This window comes from Manis pentadactyla, chromosome 6, assembly GCF_030020395.1.
Source record: "Manis pentadactyla isolate mManPen7 chromosome 6, mManPen7.hap1, whole genome shotgun sequence".
In the NCBI taxonomy this organism is placed as follows: domain Eukaryota; kingdom Metazoa; phylum Chordata; class Mammalia; order Pholidota; family Manidae; genus Manis; species Manis pentadactyla.
In genome coordinates this window covers 34,425,255-34,444,829 of record NC_080024.1, presented here as the reverse complement: position 1 = coordinate 34,444,829, position 19,575 = coordinate 34,425,255, and the positions used below count along the sequence as shown (strand labels likewise).

The following is a 19,575-nucleotide window of genomic DNA, read 5'->3' as shown; positions in this document are numbered from 1 at the left end:
GTATTATTGATATACACTCTAATGAAGGTTTACATGAAAAACAATGTGGTTACTACATTCACCCGTGTTATTGTGTCCCCCCCATACCCTATTGCAGTCACTGCCCATCAGTATAGTAAGATTCCACAGAATCACTATTTGACTTCTTTGTGCTACACTGTCTTCCCCATGTTCCCCCCGGATTATTTTTAATGATTCCAACAAACTTCCTATTATTCCTCATAATATTATCTGCTGAATGCTTATGATGAGCTACAAATTCTAGAAAGGTTATAATTAGGCCATAATTCCTAATAATCCAGCTAAGTTTAATAAAGACAGAATACAAATGTTAGAAAAAGTGCAAATTCACAGCTAAACATAGTAGTTTGATACATACAATTGAGAAAGGAAAAATGACTCCAGAAATGTAAGGTGGGAGATGCTAACTGAAATTATCAATAACCTATAATTTTACTGCTAATTAAAAAATAGCTACCATTTGTCTTAACACAGGTTCCCTAGAAATAGAGCCTGCAACAAAAGCTTACATGCTAACTCTTAATTTTGAGGGGGAGGGGTCGTGTGCAATCCCAGGGAAGTAGAAGTGAGGGGCAAGAGGAAGTAAAGTAGAAAAGGAGGGGAAGCAGATCAAAGCATATTTCTGAGCTGGCCTCATCTCCACAATAAACATTGCTGGTTTCAAAATGTTGGAAGTGTACTCCATGGAACTTCGTGCACTTCTCTACTGGGTCACCTGGCTTTTGCGGGAAGTGGCTTGAGAAGCCAGAGCTTCTGTGGATCCATTCAGGGTAGTAGCCAGGCACAGGGGTCTCTCCCTGTCAGTCAGCTTCACCTGTGGGGGCCCTGTGGTCTGTGACAGCAAGAGGAAGCAGTAACAGTGGCCATGCTTTAAGACAGCCCAGTGGGCTGCTGCCACTATGAAGCTAACCAGGCTGCTGCGGTAAGTCTGGCCAACCTAGAGTGACTCAAACGGTCTGATTCACAATTCAAATGAGATCACCTAAGTCTTCCATCCTTATTCAGAAATCTTTGTTAACAAAAATAGTTTGGACAGAGAGCTAGAAAATATCTTAGGAAGTCATCAATATTTTTCCTTGACTTTAACCAAGACCATAAATTATTTTATTTTTGAAAATTCTGAAGGATATTTTGCAGTTTCCCTCAGTAGTCCACCCAATATCTAAATATGCATTCTAAACCTTAAAAAAACCAGGTTATTCTATTTGAGCAATGCTTGACTTAGGTGAATAACCCCTAGGCTAATAAAAATGCCAGCCATTTAAAAATTCTAAAACTTATAATTATTAGAGGTTGATGAAAAACTCTCAAACCTGGTCTGAGAAATAACTTTGTATGATGAAATTCACCATCTCCTTTTAGGAAGAAATCAGCACTTCTCATAAAATATTATAATTACATTATGATAATTTCTAATGGAATTAAATATTTTGAGAAAATAGCTTCTCTCACTCTCTGTTGATTGTTAAGTCAAAAGCTTAATAGTCTTTGACCAAATACTTTTTTCTGTATTACTGCGCCTAGTCACTATTTACTAAATTTCTTTGAGTGAATCTTTAGAATTGGCCTGTTTAAGATGTCTTGTGGCAATTTTGAAATACAACTTTAATACATGCTTATAATTAAATTATCTGAAAGGTGTTTATAACCATTATGAGGTTCAGGTGTCAAATATACACAAATACCATTGTGGATAACAGACATTAACTTATTTTTTTCCCCTTAATGATAACAACTGTGTGTGTGTGTGTGTGTGTGTGTGTGTGTGTGTGTGTATCCTACATTCTATTTTACTCTTATTAGTACAATAACAAAATATAGGGGCAATAACAGAAGTCTATGAAAGAAAAAAGTTCTGTTCAAAGACTGCAAACTAGCTGGAGCTAGTTCCTGATATATCATGTTATTAATGTAATGAACTAAACATTAATTATATTTATGAGGAAGGAAGAAGTCAGGGAGAAAGAAGGAGATACTTCATGCAAACTCCTCTCCACCACTGGGTAACATTGTTATTTGTATAGTAAGAACAACACAGGTGCTCACTAGATAGTTTCTGAATTGATGAATGAATGAATACCCCTCTATTAGAAAGACTATTAGGTATACTGTTGTTTGGAGGCGGAGAGATGGAGTAGGTATCTTCAACTTTCTTCCTCTTCAATGACTGTGGTTTCTTTGACTAGGAAAAGTTGGCTAGGTTGCAAATTTATTTTAAAGTCCGAAAACCAACAGGGTCTCAGATGAAAGGCAGGGAGAAAATACTTCTCAAGATGTCTACTTTAGTACCAGGGAAGCCTAATAAATATCATTATCATTTACCAGGTTAAGCAATATAAATTCATAAAAACTATGTATGTCAACAGCACTAATGTGCGGCTGGGATAAGAACTTTCACTGTGCCAAATTTTATTCTGTCCAATATTTGCTGCCCTGTTTTCAGTTGTGCACATATTATCGCAGGCAGCTGCCTTTCCGATGTATAGTTTCTTGCACTGAGAAGGAAAAACTGCTGAAGTCATGAGGCTGCTCCAGCAGAGCCCTCATGTGAGCCATATGAAAGCTCTAGCCTAGCTGACCTCTGGCAAAAAGGGAGTGAGCGAGGACAGGAGAGGCACAGGGGAAAAGGTTCAAGTGCTGGTTTTCTTCTTGAACCTAGAAGATTATGGGTCAAGAGCTGTGTGCAAAGACTCTCCAGCCTGGATGCAGCTGCCATCGCTGTTGGGAGGGAGCCGATGCACACAGCTGTCAGAGGAGTGTGCCTGTGACCATGGAGTCTGCGATCGAGGTATTTGTATCCCAAGAGGAGCATCTTTCTCTATTGATAAACCACGGAGTTCAGAGACTCACTTTCTGAAGCAGGGTCTGATTTTTCTGTGGTAGGTCTAAACCAATAATAAGAAAATTCTGTTAAAGTCACAGAGAATTTATGGCTGTTGTTATCAAATTTGGGGATTTTATTGTAAACCAGAAGGGGAAAAAAATCCTATGCTGTAGAATGCACAAAACTCACTTGACTTGAGGTAAAGTATTACTCTCTTGAAATCTCTGTGGTACCAAATTGCAGAACTGAGCCTTAAAAAAGCAAGCTGCAGTATCGTATGCTATGGATTCAAAATTTCAGTAACTACCTCCTGGTTATTAGCAATGCTATACTAGAACATTATTCCCCAGAAGAGATAAGAGGATATGGAAAAAAAAAAAAATCCTGAGTTAAACAAAAATTGGAAACCATCCATCAAAGAGATTTAGGTTAACCTAAGTGTTAAAGAGAGATTTTTCAGTGAAGAAAGAATGTAGTGTTTCTGCAGTTGATAGCATTATGGTCTTTTTTAGGGATCTGACTTTCAGGAAAGGACTTGCCCTATGAGGGTGTAGGAAGCTTGAAAAACATTTGAAGAGTAAAAAGCAGTCAAGTAAAGAAAAAATGGTTTATGCAAACTGCCGAGTCTTGACTTTGCATATATTTTATTCCTGTTCTTTCTTTTTCCTCCAGCTAACAGACCTAAAAGAAGCATCATGTTCCATGACTTTATTTCACCCCAGGGGACTTCAGGCAGTCCATGCCCGGAAGTTCAAGAGTAAAAGGCCACGGAGTAACAGTGATTCTTTTCAGGAAGAGGATCTGAGGCAGGGTTTTCAGTGGGTGAGTGAGCAGCTGATGTTGATCAAGAAGAATTTAATGTGTGCTTGTCTAGGGAGGCTGGCTCTCACTTCCAGGGCACTGACTGAGCATACACACTCTGATAATGCTGCCTAATTTCTCTGGGGAAAAAAAGTCAACCCTAAAAAAAGTGCTCTTTCTTTCTTTTCCACCTCCTACCCCTCCCCACTCCCCTTAAGCAGAGGAAGAGCCTCCCTTTTGGGGCAGCCTCATCTTACTTGAACTTGGAGAAGCTGGGTGAAGGTTCTTATGCTACAGTTTACAAGGGGATTAGCAGGTGAGTGACTCTTAGCTGGGAGAGACTTTAGAGATAATGATCCTGCCCCCTGATTTGACTTTATAAAACCAGGTGACACACAGCTGAAGTTTGGGACCTGTGCAAGACATCATAGTCACTGGGGACAGACATGATGATTTAACAGCCTTGAAGAAAAATTAACTTTCCCTCCCCAGTTAAAATTAGCCCACTAAGATGTTTATCAGCTCTTCTCTTTTGTTCAATGCAAAGTAGACTCTATCTACTACTGACCCAAAGAACAATTACTGCTCTTCATCTGGTGGGAAGAGCAGTTGGTAAGGTGTCTCTAAAGGGTTTTTCATCCCTCCCTTAAACACAACAGATGTTTGCATGGCAACAGTGAGCTTGCTCCTTCATTCTCCCACATTGCCGTCAGGAAGAAACTGAAGCTGGTTTCTACAAAGTATGACATATGTGAAAAATGATCAATCCTTGGTTTTCTACACTTGCAAAATACACAGAAGAATGGCTGAAAAATAAAAAAACTGTTAATCCAAAAGCCAAGTGCTCATTTTGGCACACAAACTCTGTTAAACGTATACGAAAAATCCATGAAATCCTCTGCCTTTTGGTCATGGTAGGAAAGACAGAAAATCTGATTTAATTTATGTTACCCCAGTGGAGAAAAATAATGGCTCAGTAGTGGTTAAATGTTAATTAAAAATGTTTTATATAAATAGGACTAAATATTTATTATTTTGATCTTCATACTTGTGTTATTATTTTTACTTGTTAAAACAGGATTTTAGGGAAAATAGCATTTAAAATAAAATCCCCAAATAAAATTTAAAATATGTGTGTAGAAATAGGATTTAATTCACTTCCATAGACTGTCTTAGAAACTGAGACTATTAAAGATTTTCTCCAAAGAACTCAGCCTAGTAACAGGATGCAAAATACATGAGAAATATTTGTCCAGGTGCACAGAGATATATGTATAAGTGTGTTTATTGCAGCAAAGTTTATAACAGAAAAAGTAAAATCTTGGTGACAAATATCCATTAACGGAGGACAGGCTTAATATCCACCATACATTGAAATTGTGTGTAGCCATCTGAAGTATGAAGTAGATGAACTACTATGAAAAGATGTCCAGTATTTTAAGAGAAAAGAAGTTACAGAACAGTATGTACCCTGTGATCTCGTTTAGAAAAAAAGCACTCGGATGTACTATACATGTATAAATATGTATGTGCACAGAGCAGTCTGGAAAAATACACACAGCTGTTAAAAGTAGATACTTCTAGTGATTGAAACTGGGGTGAGGAAAGAAAGATCACTCACTTTTCGCTTTATTACAGGCATTACATTTATAATTTAAAAACAAGCTAAAAAATATCATAGAAATAGATGCCCAAAAGGCATTTGATAACTTCAACATCAATTTCTAGTTTAAAACTCTGAGCAAGAAAAGGAATAGAGTGATAATTTCTCATTATGATTATTATGATGTAGAATATGCCATATCAACATACTTTTTGTTTGTTAAATACTGGAGATATCAGCATTAAGTTAGATATCAGGCAAGAATGTCCATTATCCTTTATTGTTAAAGATTATCATAAATCTTATAGCTAATGCAGTGAGGAAAAAAAAGACTGAATATCATTTTTGTGGATTAAAGAATTGTCTACCTAAGAACCCAAGAGGATCATCTAAGAAACCATTAGAAGTAGTAAGATAGAATAATAAATAGGATGATCAGTCATAAAATTAAAATATACTTAGCAAAAGTTGTCTCATGTATTAGCAACAGCCATTTAATAGAAAATGTAGTAGGGGAAACTACTCTCACAATAGCAACCACAAAAAGCTCATGAGCATCAAAAATGGGCAGGATTTATATAAAGCTTTACTAAAGGATGTGAAAGACTTGAAGAAAGAGCCAGACAGGCATTCATTCATTCTATTAATATTTATTAAGCACCTACTATGGCCCAAGCACTATTCTAGAGAACAAAGGAGACAAAATTCCTTGCTTTTATGGAATGGACATTCTGTTGGGAGTGAGACAGGCAATAAACATACTAGTTAAACACTTAGTTTGTCAAAAGAGTGAAAAGGGATTTGGAAAAGAATAAAACTGGGAAGTGGCATATGGAGTGCCAGGGTGGGTGGTGGATTGCTGTCTTAAATAGAGCAGTGAAAGGAGGCCTCACTGAGGAGGGAATGCTTGAGCAGGGACTGACAAAGGTGAGGTGTTCTCTGCGTGCTCGTGAACTGCAAGACAGCTTCCTACAGAGGGAAGAGCAAGTAGCAAATCCCTGATGCAGGGACAGACCTGGCTTTGGAGGGAGGATGGAAGGGGACAGGACAGGGAGGAGCTGCAGTTGCAGTAAGGTAGCTGCTTGGGGTCTTGGAGATCATTTGGGTTAGAAAATCAAATAGATGTCATTGATTCTCTATGAGAGTTTCAATGTATCCTAAATGAGTTCAAAAGCTACAATAATTAAAATAGTGCAGCACAAGCATAGAAAAGACAGATCAAAGAACTATGATTTTTAAAAGTCCAGGACAGTCACAAATTCAAGTATTAGTAAGATCCAATATATACTCATGGTGGCATGTCAAATCATCTGGGAAAAGAAGACAGTCCAAGTAATGGAGGGGAGATGATTGTTGGCAATATGGGAAAAGTAAGTATACAATATGAATTCCTCATAGATTAAGTAGAGAAATGAAAAAGAAAACATATAAGAACTAGCAGAATTGGTAAAGGACTTCTGTGTCATCTTTGGACTGGAAAGGTCTATCTATATAGAACACTGAAGTCAGAACCCTTTGTGAAGATTGGAAGTGTCCCTGGTACCCCAAGTACCACATATGTTCTAGCACATTGTATTGATATACCACAACTTTTAAAACTATTCCTCTATCGTTGGACATTTCAACTATTTCTTTCTCTCTTTTGTTTTTCTGTTGTGACTATCACAGTGGAGGATATCTTTCATGTGTTTGAAATTTTAAAAATCTTTATTAAATAAGTTTATTGGGAAAAATTCCTGGATATGGTACTTTTATGGCTTTTCCTATGATTATCATGCTGCATTTCCCCCCAAATGTTACCAATTTACAATGCAACCCACAATAAATAGTACAATTTTATTGCAAAAAAAATCCAACCTAAAGAATTCCTAATAAACTATAGGCTTTAGGCAATAAAAATACATTGGTATTGGTTCATTAATTTTAACAAATGTGCTATACTAATGTAAAATATTAACAATAGAAGAAACTGGCTGCGATGTATATGGAAACTCTCTGTACTATCTTCTCAATTTTTCTGTAAGTCAAAAACTGTTCTAAAAATGAAATCTCAAAAAAACGAAAACAAAAAACCCCTGCCCAGTGTTGGTGAGGTAGTCCTGGAAAAGGCAACCAGTCTCATGGCCAGTAAACGGTGTGATCACTCTGTGGTGTGATTTTAAATTCCAATTTAAAAGCATTTGGAATTGGCTAAACACATTGTAGTATATTTGTATTATTAAGTATCACATAGAATAAGAATGAATAAGAGAAAGTTAAATGGAGGAAAAACAGGTTATTAATAACATGATATGAATCCCACTGCATTAAAAATAACATAGTTATACTTGTGTTAAAATCTCTGTTCTCTGGCACTTACCTTACATCAGTGAACACAAGAATAAGGGACCAGTAGGAGGAGTTGAAGAGAGAGAAAGACAGTTGGGCCTGGGCAGATCAGGTAGCACTTAGGAGGTGATTTAAGAAGTTGGCTTTTTCTCAGAGTGCCATGTGGAGATAACAGTGAGTTTTGAGCAGAGATGTGACTTGTTTTAATTTTCACTTAAAAAAGATGTCCCAGGCTATTCAGTTGAGAATAGATAGTAGGCATACAAGTATACAAGCAGGGAGACTTTTTAGAGGTCACAAAAATAATTCAGATGAAAAGTAAGGATGGCTCAAGTAAGTACACAAAGAGAAACAAAAGGAATAATGTACACCAGAATATTATGAGGATGGATGAGGGGGCGGTTCTGTGCTTTTCTGTATTCTCCAAATTTTCTCCAGTGAGTATATATCACTTGGCAAAGAGAAAAAAATTACTTTTAGAACTTTGATTTTGAGAAAAGTGTAGATTCATATGCTGGAATGTATTAGGAAGGAAAGCTACTTTTTTAAAACTATCCTTAGTATAAATTGCTGCTATAAACCTCTCAATAAATGTGTGCCCTTTCCCTTGCTTCTTCTAGGATAAATGGACAGCTAGTGGCTTTAAAAGTCATCAGCATGAATGCAGAGGAAGGAGTCCCATTTACAGCTATTAGGGAAGGTAACATTTTTAGAGATTTCTATTTGGAGTTGGCTAACCACATTGTAGTATATTTGTATGATAAAATATTGTCATTATTAAACATCATGTAGTACAAGAGTGAATGAGAGAAAAAGTCAAATGGAGGAAAAACAGATTACTAATAATATGATACAAATTCCACTGTATTAAGAGATCTGTTTTAAGTCCTTGATTTGGTAACAGATTCATTAGTCTATCGATTTTTTTGATACGTCTACAAGTAATATGATAATTGCAATTTTATTCTTCATACCAGTTTTCCAACTATATTTACACTATAATTTCATTATTTTTTCTTGAGGAAATTAAGATGCAAAACTATTTTATTACTTAACCAAGACTGAGAACTCAATAAGTATTTACAAAATATGATCTGTGCATTTGGTCTTATGCTAAGTGCTAAGGCTGTTATCTGTATAATTCCAGAAAAATCCATATAAAAGAGAAAAGAAGTAATATAATCACACAAATTTCTCAGTTACCAATGTGTCTGAAAACAAGTTGTTTACATAGTATTTAAAAAATAGTCTGGGGAGGCATGTATGTTGAATGTTGTCCCTATATTTTCTCTGTACCCTGGGCAATATTGCAAGTAGGTGAAGAATCTGGTGTCAGATGGACTTGGGGTTGAATCTTAGACTTATCAATTATTATTGATGTGACCATCAGTAGATTACTTTACCAATTAAGACTCAGTTTATTGCAGAAAGAGGATAATAGTACCTATTTCATTGAGTTGTTATGAGGATTAAATGAAAATATACATATAGAGCGCTTATCACAGAGGCCATTTTCAGAGTTCTATAAATGTTGGCTGCTATTAGTCATTGTTGTTCCTTTCCCTTAGTGATGTCTTGTTCATCTTCAAGATAACTAATCATTTATAATATAAAAATCAAGAAGCCAATATAGTGAAAATAAATGCAATTTTTGACCTTTTAAATGAGCCATGTGAAATAAAATGATAGATTGCTATCCATTTCAGCAATAACCCAGAGAAATGGCTCTTCCCTGGCCTTTCTTTCTGTCCTGTTAACAACTTCTTCTTCCCTTTTTCATGGAGCATGTATTATGTACAGAGCATATTGCTGGGTATTGTGAAGGATGAGAAGAAAAAGCCCTAATCTTTGCTTTTTACCAATTTCAGTCTTAACAGAGCAGATGATTCAAGTTACAAGTGTTATAATGGAGGTAAAAAGACATAAACTAAGATAACGAGAACCAATTAGTATTGGTGGTGTGGCTAGTGAAGTCAGTAGATTTTGAACTGAGCTTGGAAGGATGGGTTATGCAAACAGGCATGAAAAAAGTAATTCAGCAAATGAGTTTGTAACTGAATTCGATGCTATTTTCAAAAGTCTTTCTGAACCCCTGGGAAATACATCAGTTTGAATTTGAGTAGGAGAGCCATTTAGCTGATGGGTTAGCTGGGGATTCATCCTGCTAAGGTCAGGTGCATTCTGGAGGAAAGCATTGTTTTAAGTGTTTAATATAATAAAAGCTGCATTTACTAATGTACCTATTAGTGGTTCCCATGAAAGGATGATTAGATTTAGAAAGACCTGTGTGGATAGGTTAAGAGTATTTCTGAACATGGTAGAAATCCCCAGGTCACCGGACATAAGGGGAGGGTCTCTAGGCCCAACTTGCCCCAATTTCATGGTGTCACTTTAGTGAGTTTGAGCTTGCCGATCGCTTCAGGACTGGCTCACTCAGATTTTGCCCACAGCCCAGTGTTTCAGGTTGACTTATGACTTTAATAGTGAAACCTTTTGCCAGTTTTGCTAACAGATGGTTCTCAGCGTGGTTCAGAAAAGCTGGATCTGTATTGTTCTGTACGCTAAATGTTTCTTTTATTGCGTATTTACCAAGGAATTGCCTCTCTGTCACAGGTGTTTCCAATTAAATTAAGTATTCAACTGTGGACTTTCTTGGTTTTACAGACTTACCTTACTGAATGCTGTGCTTGTATAATATTAAAAACCACAAAAGGATTTTTTACACTTTGGGGGTTGTTAGGCATCCAATTTCCAACAATGAACGTTTCTGTTTCCACCAGTGTAAAAGCTGGAAGCTCTTGTTAGAGGAGCCCTCTCCCCCAAGAAGATATGAGGCCTCATTTGAAAATTTTGGCACTGTCCCATTTTTCCTGTAAGAACTTTAAAGATGTGAGACCAGAGAGACAGGAGGTTAAATGAGAAGGGATGGAAAGCAAAGTAAGAACAGCTGGAGTTCATTAGTTAAAATTCAGGGTCACTAGCTCAAAATGCAACCGAAAGCCATGTGCAGAAAAACTGAACGAGTAATGCAGATTTCTTTAAAAAGACTTGAAGAAGGAATTACTTTTCCTGAACGGTTTGGCTGCTCTGATGGCCAAAGCTTTATCAATACATCAAAGAGAGATCAGCCTAAGATTTACTGAGTAGGATTTTACTACAGGTACAGTCTCTTTCTATACAAGTAGAATACATGTGGCAATTAATCTGGTCATTTGGCATGCTAAGTTGACCTTAACATGCTGTGTCGCCTGAACGTTCAGCACTGGGCAAGTCTACTCTGGATTCAGTGAGACCTAAAAATGACAATGGAAAGTTCTTGGGGGTAAAAGGGTTTATACCTAGTTTTCTGTTCGAGGTGGTAGGTAAAGCGTTAGAATCCTGTCCGCCTTAGGGCAAGTCTGCAGGCAGCAAGCTGGTCTCTGCCTCTGGGTCTCTCCACTGCCTTGTAGCCCTGCAGCCCCACAGCCCCTGGGTGGAGCTCTTTCTATAGACTCAGTGATAACTTGTTGCCCACACGTGTGCAAGCATGCATCTGTGAGCACTGCACATTCCCAGTGGGCAAGCAGACCAGGGTCAGGTGAGAATTCTGGCCATGGAACTTTCATTTTCTCTACACATGAAATATCATGAAATTAGCAAAACTATGAACAAAACTAAGGGAAACATATCTAAATACAGGAGCCAGATACTTTTCATGTGTTACCTCTTCCAATCCTCTTAGCAAGCTTTGGAGATAGATATTGTTATTCTAGCATGTAGCTCTGATTCAACTCAAATCTCTCTGATTCAAAAATCCATACACTCTCTATGCATTCATTCTACAAATATTAATTGAACACCTACAATGGCCACACACTCTGCTGGCTGTTAGATACACAGTAAGTAATGCAACCAACAAATAGGTTCCCTACTCTCATTTCTTTGCTAATTAAAAAGATTAGTTGCCTTCATAGCAACTTAGAAAGTCTTTCATAACTTGCTTTTATTTATATTTTAAGTGTTTATTTTACAACTTAGAGAAAACACTTTCACTAGAATAGGCTAACATTCTTAAATTTTATATAAGAACACACTCCCAAGTTTTATTAAACTGTGTACCATTCTTAATAATAAGCATTATTTTAAACATCTTTCTATAAAAATGGAAATGTTTGGTTTAATCCCAGGATTTTCAGCCTGTTAGCAGTATTTGTTTAGGAAGCAGTCATGTAACTTTTTTGAGAAATAGGCATCTGATACAATTTTCCCCCCACATTATCTTTTTTTTTTTTAAATCCTTACATCAACTCTAGGAAGCAAAGTATATTATTTTGTTGTACAGGATGAAAGATTACAAGCCTCAGAGAATTTAGGTAACTTGTCTGAGGACTCAGAACTAATAATAAGAGTTGTTAGGTATTAGATTCCATTCTATTCAATTCAAAATCCTTTCTACTTTATTATGATAAATTTAGAAACCATAATTCAAGCATTTCTCTTTTAGCAACAGTAAAAATAAAAATGCTTTTTGATACATTTTGTATAAATGTTAAGCAAAATGCAGAACATTTTTAAAGAAAATAATATATAACATATAGTTATCAATTCTGATTCCATCATGTACCCATAATTGCCTTGTTGAAATTGGAAACAATTTCAGCTGAGGCTCTTTTAAGATCATTCTCTAGTAAAAACATTGCAAAGTAATTATTTCCAGTCATATAGGAGAAAACTGAGCCAAAAATAGACAAAGGAAGCTCTCCAAGGTCACAGAATGAGGTAGAGGGTGCCTGTTAGAACTGCTGAGTCAATGGTTACCACAAATAGATTGCAGCAGGCCTGGTTGACAAGTTGTCCTTTGAATGCAATCAATCACAGATACATCACACTTACATGTGCATGGTTACATTTTTATAAACAAAATGATGCCAAGGTGATAGTATGTGATCAGATTATAATTCCAAATATATGAGATGATACTTACCTAACATTTGTCTTTATATTTATCTAAGTTTGTCTAGATGGTGTATTTTCTTGGAATGCATAACTTGACTCATTGATTTGATTTGTGATACCCAGGCCCAGGAGAATGTAACTATGGACTCTTTTTAATTCAATGCCCAATGAGGGTTTGGGGTGGGAATTGGCACCATTATTGACTCTTACACAAACTCATCACAACTGTGTGGTCTTCATTAATTCACAAGCACTTATTGAGCACCAAATGCCAAGATTGCACTAGATGCCAGAGATGCAAAGACAGGGACAGGGATGATCCGTGCCCTTAAGGAGCACACAGCCTAGAGAGGGCTGTGACACTTGTCACTCATGTATACATCTGTACCCTAGGACTCTGAGAGCCAGGCTTGCTCTTCCTTGTCATTGTCATCTTTTATATTTCCTTCTAAACTAAAGCAGAACAGAGCAGAGTAACACTAAAACACCATGACCCACTGCATTTGCAAAACATCAATTTTCCTAAAATTTCACTAAACCACAATCCCAATGGCCTTAACAAAACCAAGAATATTATCATACTGCAAGATGAAATGATAATTTTTTCTAAATTGTTAAATACCTTACATATATGAGAATCAAATTAAATTCCATTTAACATTCAACCAGTTGGTCATACTAAACACTTTTTTGGACATTTAAAAGAATTATTTTGCATTTTAAAATGAGCTGAATAATGTTCATTTTGTGGGTCATTTTTCCTGATTACGTTGTTTTCTTCTGATTTTCTCTTTGGCTTTCTGGATATTGTCATGATCATACCAAGTTAATAAAGACAGAATTCTTACAACAATGCCTGGCACGTGGCAAATGCTAATGAGCGTTAGCTATCGTCATCATCATCATCACCATCATCATTATAAAAGTATATTGGAAGCACTGAAAGAAATTCCATTGTGATTCTATTTGTATGGAGTTTAAAGGCTCCCTAAATTTATCTGTGTGTCTTTTCTTTGAAAAAAAAACAAACACAAGAATAAGCATACTTAGAACATGTGAATTATAAAAACAACAACTTTACAGGAATCAGAATGGTCCAATTTTAGGACCTTTTTTTTTCCCCTCTCAGTTGGCTTTTGCATCCCTCTGCTGATTTGCCTGCACACTATATCCTGCTTGCGAAGCTTATAAGGCAGCCTTGAAATTAGAAGAAAGACCTTTCCTTCCTGGGTGTGAAACACACTCATCTAAGTCTGTAGGCATTTTATATCCCACTGGCTGATGGACCAAGCAATATACCAATACCATGAGATAAATGCTTTAAACATCATTTACTCTTTCATGTAAGTTCCATATTATTACTCATCTAAAGTCACAGTTTCCATATAAGTATTTCAATAATTCTAGGGTGTTAAAAAAACAGTAGAAGACATGGCTGTCACACATACAACATTTACAATCTAATAAGGAAGACAACTGAAATAAACAAGGAATAAAAGCATCTTCAGTCTATGCCAACAAGTTACAGGTTTAGAAATTATATTGGGCAATTACTATTGAACCACTAGCTCAATAATAAATATTTATTGAATGCTTATAGTATGCCAGACATTGTTGTTGATGCTGTAGATAGAGCATTAAGCAAAAAGAATGAAAGTGCTTGCTCTCAATAAAGTTTATATTCTTAAGGATGGAGATAATAAACATATATATGTCAAGTATGCTAAGTGCTGGAGAAGAAAAAAGCAGGGTGCATGGGTAGAGGATCACTGGGGTGGGTCAGGGTCAGGGGATGCTATTTCATTGAGAGGGGCCAGAGAAACCCAGACTTTCTATGTATCATTTGAGCAGAGACCTGAAGGAAGCAAGGGAGGAGGCATTTAGGTAGCTGAGATGAGAGTTAACAGGCAGAGACAAGGGCAAGTGTAAGACCCGGGGAGGAAGTGTGTTTGAAAGTGTCCAAAGAACAGCCAAGGGGCCAGTGTGGCCAGAGCCAAGTGAGCTGACGAGGGCAGGGAGGTAACAGGGCTGGCAGGCCGGCGGAAGTCCTTTGGATCTTACTCTGAGTGAGATGAGAGACCACTGGAGGGTTTGGAGCCAGGAGAGATGTGCCCTGACCCCTGGTTGAGAAAGATCTCAGTTGGCTGGCTGTTCTGTAGAGAAGAGACTTTAGAAGGAAGAGAAGATTAGCTAGGAGGTATTTGCAATAATTCAGCCAAAACATGATGATGGCTTGGTCCAGGATGGTAGTAAAGAAGAATGTAAAAAGGGAGGATTCTGGACATGTTTTGAAGATATTGGCAACAGATTTGCTGATGGACTGGATGAGAGTGTGAGAAGAAAAGTTGAGAGAAGTTGCCATGTAATATAGAGTGGTGAATCCTCATCAAATGGAGCAATGGTTTAGAAAGGTTTCTTTGAAGAAATTGTGGATCAAAGGTAAGACAAAGTAATGCAAATATAAGTGAACAACAGAGAAATGGCAAAAATGACACTTTCCCTACTCCTATGAAACACAAATTATCATGAAACTATGTGAAATATTTACATATACTTTTAATAGTGAACCACATCTTGAGTAGATACTGTTCCTTGAGCTTTTTATAAAATTATAGTGTGATGCTATCATGACTAACAAAACATACCACCATGGTTTTAAAAACAAGCGTAAAGAGTTTTAGTAATATCATATTTAAGTGAGACTAAAATTCTATTAAAAATAAAATTAAAGTATTTTAACAATATTCATAGCAATAGCAATTTTAGTTGCCATACATATCCTTTTAAATCTAATTTTAGTGCATGCTTTGTAGTGCGTGCGTGTGTGTGTGTGTAGGAGAGAAAAAAATGAACATAATTTACAAATAAAAATACATATAAAATGCAAGCATTCTCAACGGATGGTCAGAAGTCATTATAATTGTGGAAGGTGTTGAAAACTCTAGCAGAAACATGACAAACAAAATTTTAAGATATTAGTCTGGGAGTGGAGATTTAGTGGGGTTCAAGGTGAAAGGGAGAAGCGTGAAGTTAATGGCTGGGATATTAATTCTAATTTGCAAATGTGGGATGCTTTACATTTACCAAGCATTCCTCCACGCATGGGATCTGGTTCCATTCTCATGCCAACCCTGTGAAGTCAAATCAGAAAGTGTTAACTCTTTTTCATAAGGAATGAACTGAGGCTTGGGTTGACATACTCTGCTGAACTCACTTGGATAGAAAGTGACAGGGCCAGGATTCATATTAGGGTTTCTGGCTCCACAGTCAGTTCTATTAAGACACTTAATAAATATATTTGATAAATTAAGTGCTTAGTCTTGGTTGAGTGTTGTACTAGATGGTATGGGAGCATCTGAGAGGCAAAGTCACTCTCTCTGTTCTCATGTAGCCTTCAGTCTGGAACTAGGGATGTGAAATAGATGCCCTGTGAAACTGCTTCCACATTTACAAAGCAATATACTGGTAAAAGTGAAATAATAAATTTAGCTCCCAAGGATTCAGGGGGCAAAGAGTAGAGTATTAGTCATCAGAGCAAATCAGGGTTAACAGGTGTAACAGGGTTTCTTTGATGGTAAGAGGTTCCCAGCTGAACTGTCCTAAGAAGGAAATTTCACTAGCTCAGATCTGATTAACTACCAGCTATCAGGGCCCAGATGTGTCATCAGGAATTCAGCCTCTCCATCCCAACACTTTTTCTCTGCCTTAGTTTTATTCCCAGACATGCTTTCGCTAGGTGTTGGTAATCTGGCCAGAGCAGTTCCTGGCTAAATCCTACAAGCTCAGCTCTCACGGTGGTAAAAGAAAGTACTTCTTTCCTGATGGTACCAGCAAAGTGGGGCTCTCCCAGGCTTGGATTTTGTGTCTGTCATTGAACCAATCACTGGCTAAGGGGTACTGTGCTCTGGTTAGTCAGACAGGGTCACATGCCCAGTCTTGAGTAGGGGTGGGCTCAGCCCCACCAGAACAGCATGGACTGAGGAGGGAAAGGATCGGTTCCCCAGAGGAAAACAGAGGCACCACCACTAGAAGCGAGAATAGCTGCAGGGAGTGGAGGGGGCGGTGTGCAAACCAGCAGCAGATCGTTACATCATTACAACAGGGTAAGATTCCTGAAGGAAGTAATTTTGTTCCAAAATTGGAAGGGAGTTTCTGATCTTTCAGAATTTTCTGGGCAAGAGTTGGTACAGGAAATTCATGATATGCAGAACATTGATTTCTTTTTTATTAAGGTATCATTGACATACAATCCTATGAAGGTTTCACAAGAGCAACATTGTGGTTACTACATTCCCCCCTATTATCAAGTCTCCACCACATACCCCATTACAGTCACTGTCCATCAGCGTAGTAAGATGCTATAGAATCACTGCTTGTCTTCTCTGTGCTGTACTGCCTTCCCCTTGGCACCCCCCCTACATTATGTGTGCTAATCATAATGCCCCTTAATCCCCTTCTCCCACCCTTCCTGCCCGCCATCCTCAGCCCCTTCCCTTTGGTAACTGCTAGTCCCTTCTTGGATTCTGTGAGTCTGTTGCTGTTTTGCTGCAGAACATTGATTTGAGTTTTATACTTAACTTCTCCTGTCCTTTAAGTCTTAATGATTTCTTCATGCCAGAGCTGAGACTTATCATCTCCTTATTGGGCCTTTTTTTGTCTCCTAAAGGTGGGATCTGCTCATCTTGGAGCCTCCAATGAAAGCCTTTCAAACCCCTTCCAGCCACTTACTGGCCTTTTGCAGTGACTTACCTTTAAGGATTCCTTTAGTGACCTCAGCCCTCCCCACTCCCAATTCCCTGGGCACCCCAAGTTTGGCCCTGTCCCTTTTCAAGTTTTTATTTTCTCCTTTCAACAGAGGTTTGCAATTCTCCCTTTAAGAAACCCCCTCCATTCTCTATTACATTTCAACAATTCTACATCCTATGTTCTTATCCCTGCCTTCCGCTAATCACATCCATGGATCCTGATGACCCCCAGTGAGACTCTGAATTTCCAAGAATGGTCACATGTTGCAAAGTCCAGCTCCAGGAAGCAGAACACACCATTTCCTGCACCTCCAATAGCCTTTATCTCACCAGGCCTTCTCACTCGTAGCTCTGAAGCAGAGATGGTACAATTCTGAGAGGAAAGCATTTGCAAAGTGCGCTGAGCGCTTTGATGAAATTGATTAGGTAAATGGAAACATATTTTTTGCAACTACTCTAGCCTGTAACAAAAATAAGTTTATGTAAATGCAATGACTCACCATTTAACAAATAATTTTATATATTATTTCACAACAAAATATTTTTTTCCAGGAGTAAAAAGCCAGAATGCTTGATTTGAAATGTTTAGAAACTAAATACTGCTATATCTTTAAAGAAGTACTTTCATTATCAATGACTGATTTAACATTTTATTTAATTTTTCTAGCTTCTCTCCTGAAGGGTTTGAAACATGCCAATATTGTGCTCCTGCATGACATAATCCACACCAAAGAGACACTTACATTCGTTTTTGAATACATGGTGAGTTGCCCCAACATTTTACAAGGGAAAAGCCTAGGCTTGTATAATGAATCTGTTAATATTTTATGGCATGATGAAACTTTCATTACAATGTGGAAAGTGTCATGGAAATTTTCTTTATTATGATTAGTAGAGCCTATTGTTCTTATGCTCATTCTTTAGTTCTGCTTCTTTACCTGCTGTATTTGCTGTCTTTTCCTCCTCACCAGCAATAATAACTAAGCACTTTGAGTTTGTCTCCTAAATTCAACTTTTGCACTTATATTTTAATCTGTTTTTAATCACTATCTGAGCAGAACCCAACATTTTTCATTGACAATAAAGACATAAATCACAAGGTTTAAAAAAATTGTATTCAAGCTTACTAAAGAATAACTCATTTTTGTGTTTTTGAAGGGAAAAACTATTCAAATGTTAGCAGAAATAAATCATAAAGTTGTGTACCTGTCTTGTCTCCAAAAAGAAAGATCCCTGTGTCATTGAGTCCACTGGCAGTCCTTTAAAATGAGCATCTTTCTAAGAGCAGCCAGTTAGAAAGATACATTGTATTTGACCTTAGCAGTGAGGTCTCAAAAAACCTGGTTATGTGCCTTTTGAATCTCATTCTCAAAAATTCTGAACTTTGTAATATCTCTGACAGTCAAGTCTCTGGTTAGCTTTGGGACACTGTCCAAGTACCACTAACATTGCTCTCTCTACCACTTTGTGTAGCACACAGACCTGGCCCAGTACATGTCTCAGCACCCAGGAGGGCTTCATCCTCACAATGTCAGGGTGAGTATGTGGAGGGTCAGGACTCCCCCTGGGCTTGCCCACAGCAGGAGAATTTTGAGACAGACTGCCATCGCAAAGCAAAGTCCCATGATACTAAATAAGAAGATGGACATCATTTGCATTCTAGAAAAAAATTTTTTAAAATAAAGAGAGCTGCCCCCTCAAGATATGGAGCAATGTCTAGTCATTTTCTGGGCAGCCTAATCTTGTCACTCATTGCCGTCATGCAGATGTGTCTTTAGAAGTATAAACCAATTAAAAATAATTGCTTAAAAGGAAAGGAGTGAAGCTAGGCCTCCATCAAATACATACCTTCTTAATGGCAGACTACTGGTCTGTGATAAAGTTTGTGTCATACCTATAGTTCCCTACTAGCATTAGCAAACAGACTGCCTTTGTTAGATCTTAATCAGTTACCCTTTTACCTGTTGTATCAGATCCTATTATATGTGGGACCAACTTCTGTTTTTTCAGTCATTGGAATAGAAATAATCAACTCTTAACTAGCTGTAATTCTACATCTGTTATGAATTTTAAAAACTGCTTGTATTTAATACTTTTCATTCCCCAAGGTTTTATTGGTATTAATTAATTGATTGACTCTTAACATAACTATGTATTTATTTATGATGTACTCTTTCATTTAACTAATATTTATGCATTCATTCATCATTCAAGAAATATTTATTAGTACTTAGTACTATATTAACTTGTAAGGTTTCAATAATGAATAAATTGTGTTTCTTGTTTCCAGTGAGCTTAACACCCAGTAAGATATATGG

At 37.2% G+C, this 19,575-nt stretch overlaps 1 protein-coding gene across 4 annotated transcripts in view; it reads left to right on the top strand.

The window, feature by feature from the left end:
- The first annotated feature begins 2,562 nt into the window (after positions 1-2,562).
- CDK15 (cyclin dependent kinase 15) overlaps positions 2,563-19,575 on the top strand; it is a 74,847-nt gene continuing 57,834 nt past the window's right edge. For 2 of the 4 annotated variants that reach the window (XR_008998207.1, XM_057503687.1), the window contains exons 1-6: positions 2,563-2,809; positions 3,518-3,667; positions 3,865-3,962; positions 8,198-8,277; positions 17,925-18,019; positions 18,731-18,793. Coding sequence is in view for 3 of the 4 variants with exons in the window: in XM_057503687.1 (XP_057359670.1) it covers positions 2,687-2,809; positions 3,518-3,667; positions 3,865-3,962; positions 8,198-8,277; positions 17,925-18,019; positions 18,731-18,793 (609 nt within the window). In the remaining variant the exon portion in view is untranslated. The remainder of the gene's footprint in view (positions 2,810-3,517; positions 3,668-3,864; positions 3,963-8,197; positions 8,278-17,924; positions 18,020-18,730; positions 18,794-19,575) is intronic. The other 2 variants (XM_057503688.1, XM_057503689.1) reach the window with 2 other exon arrangements.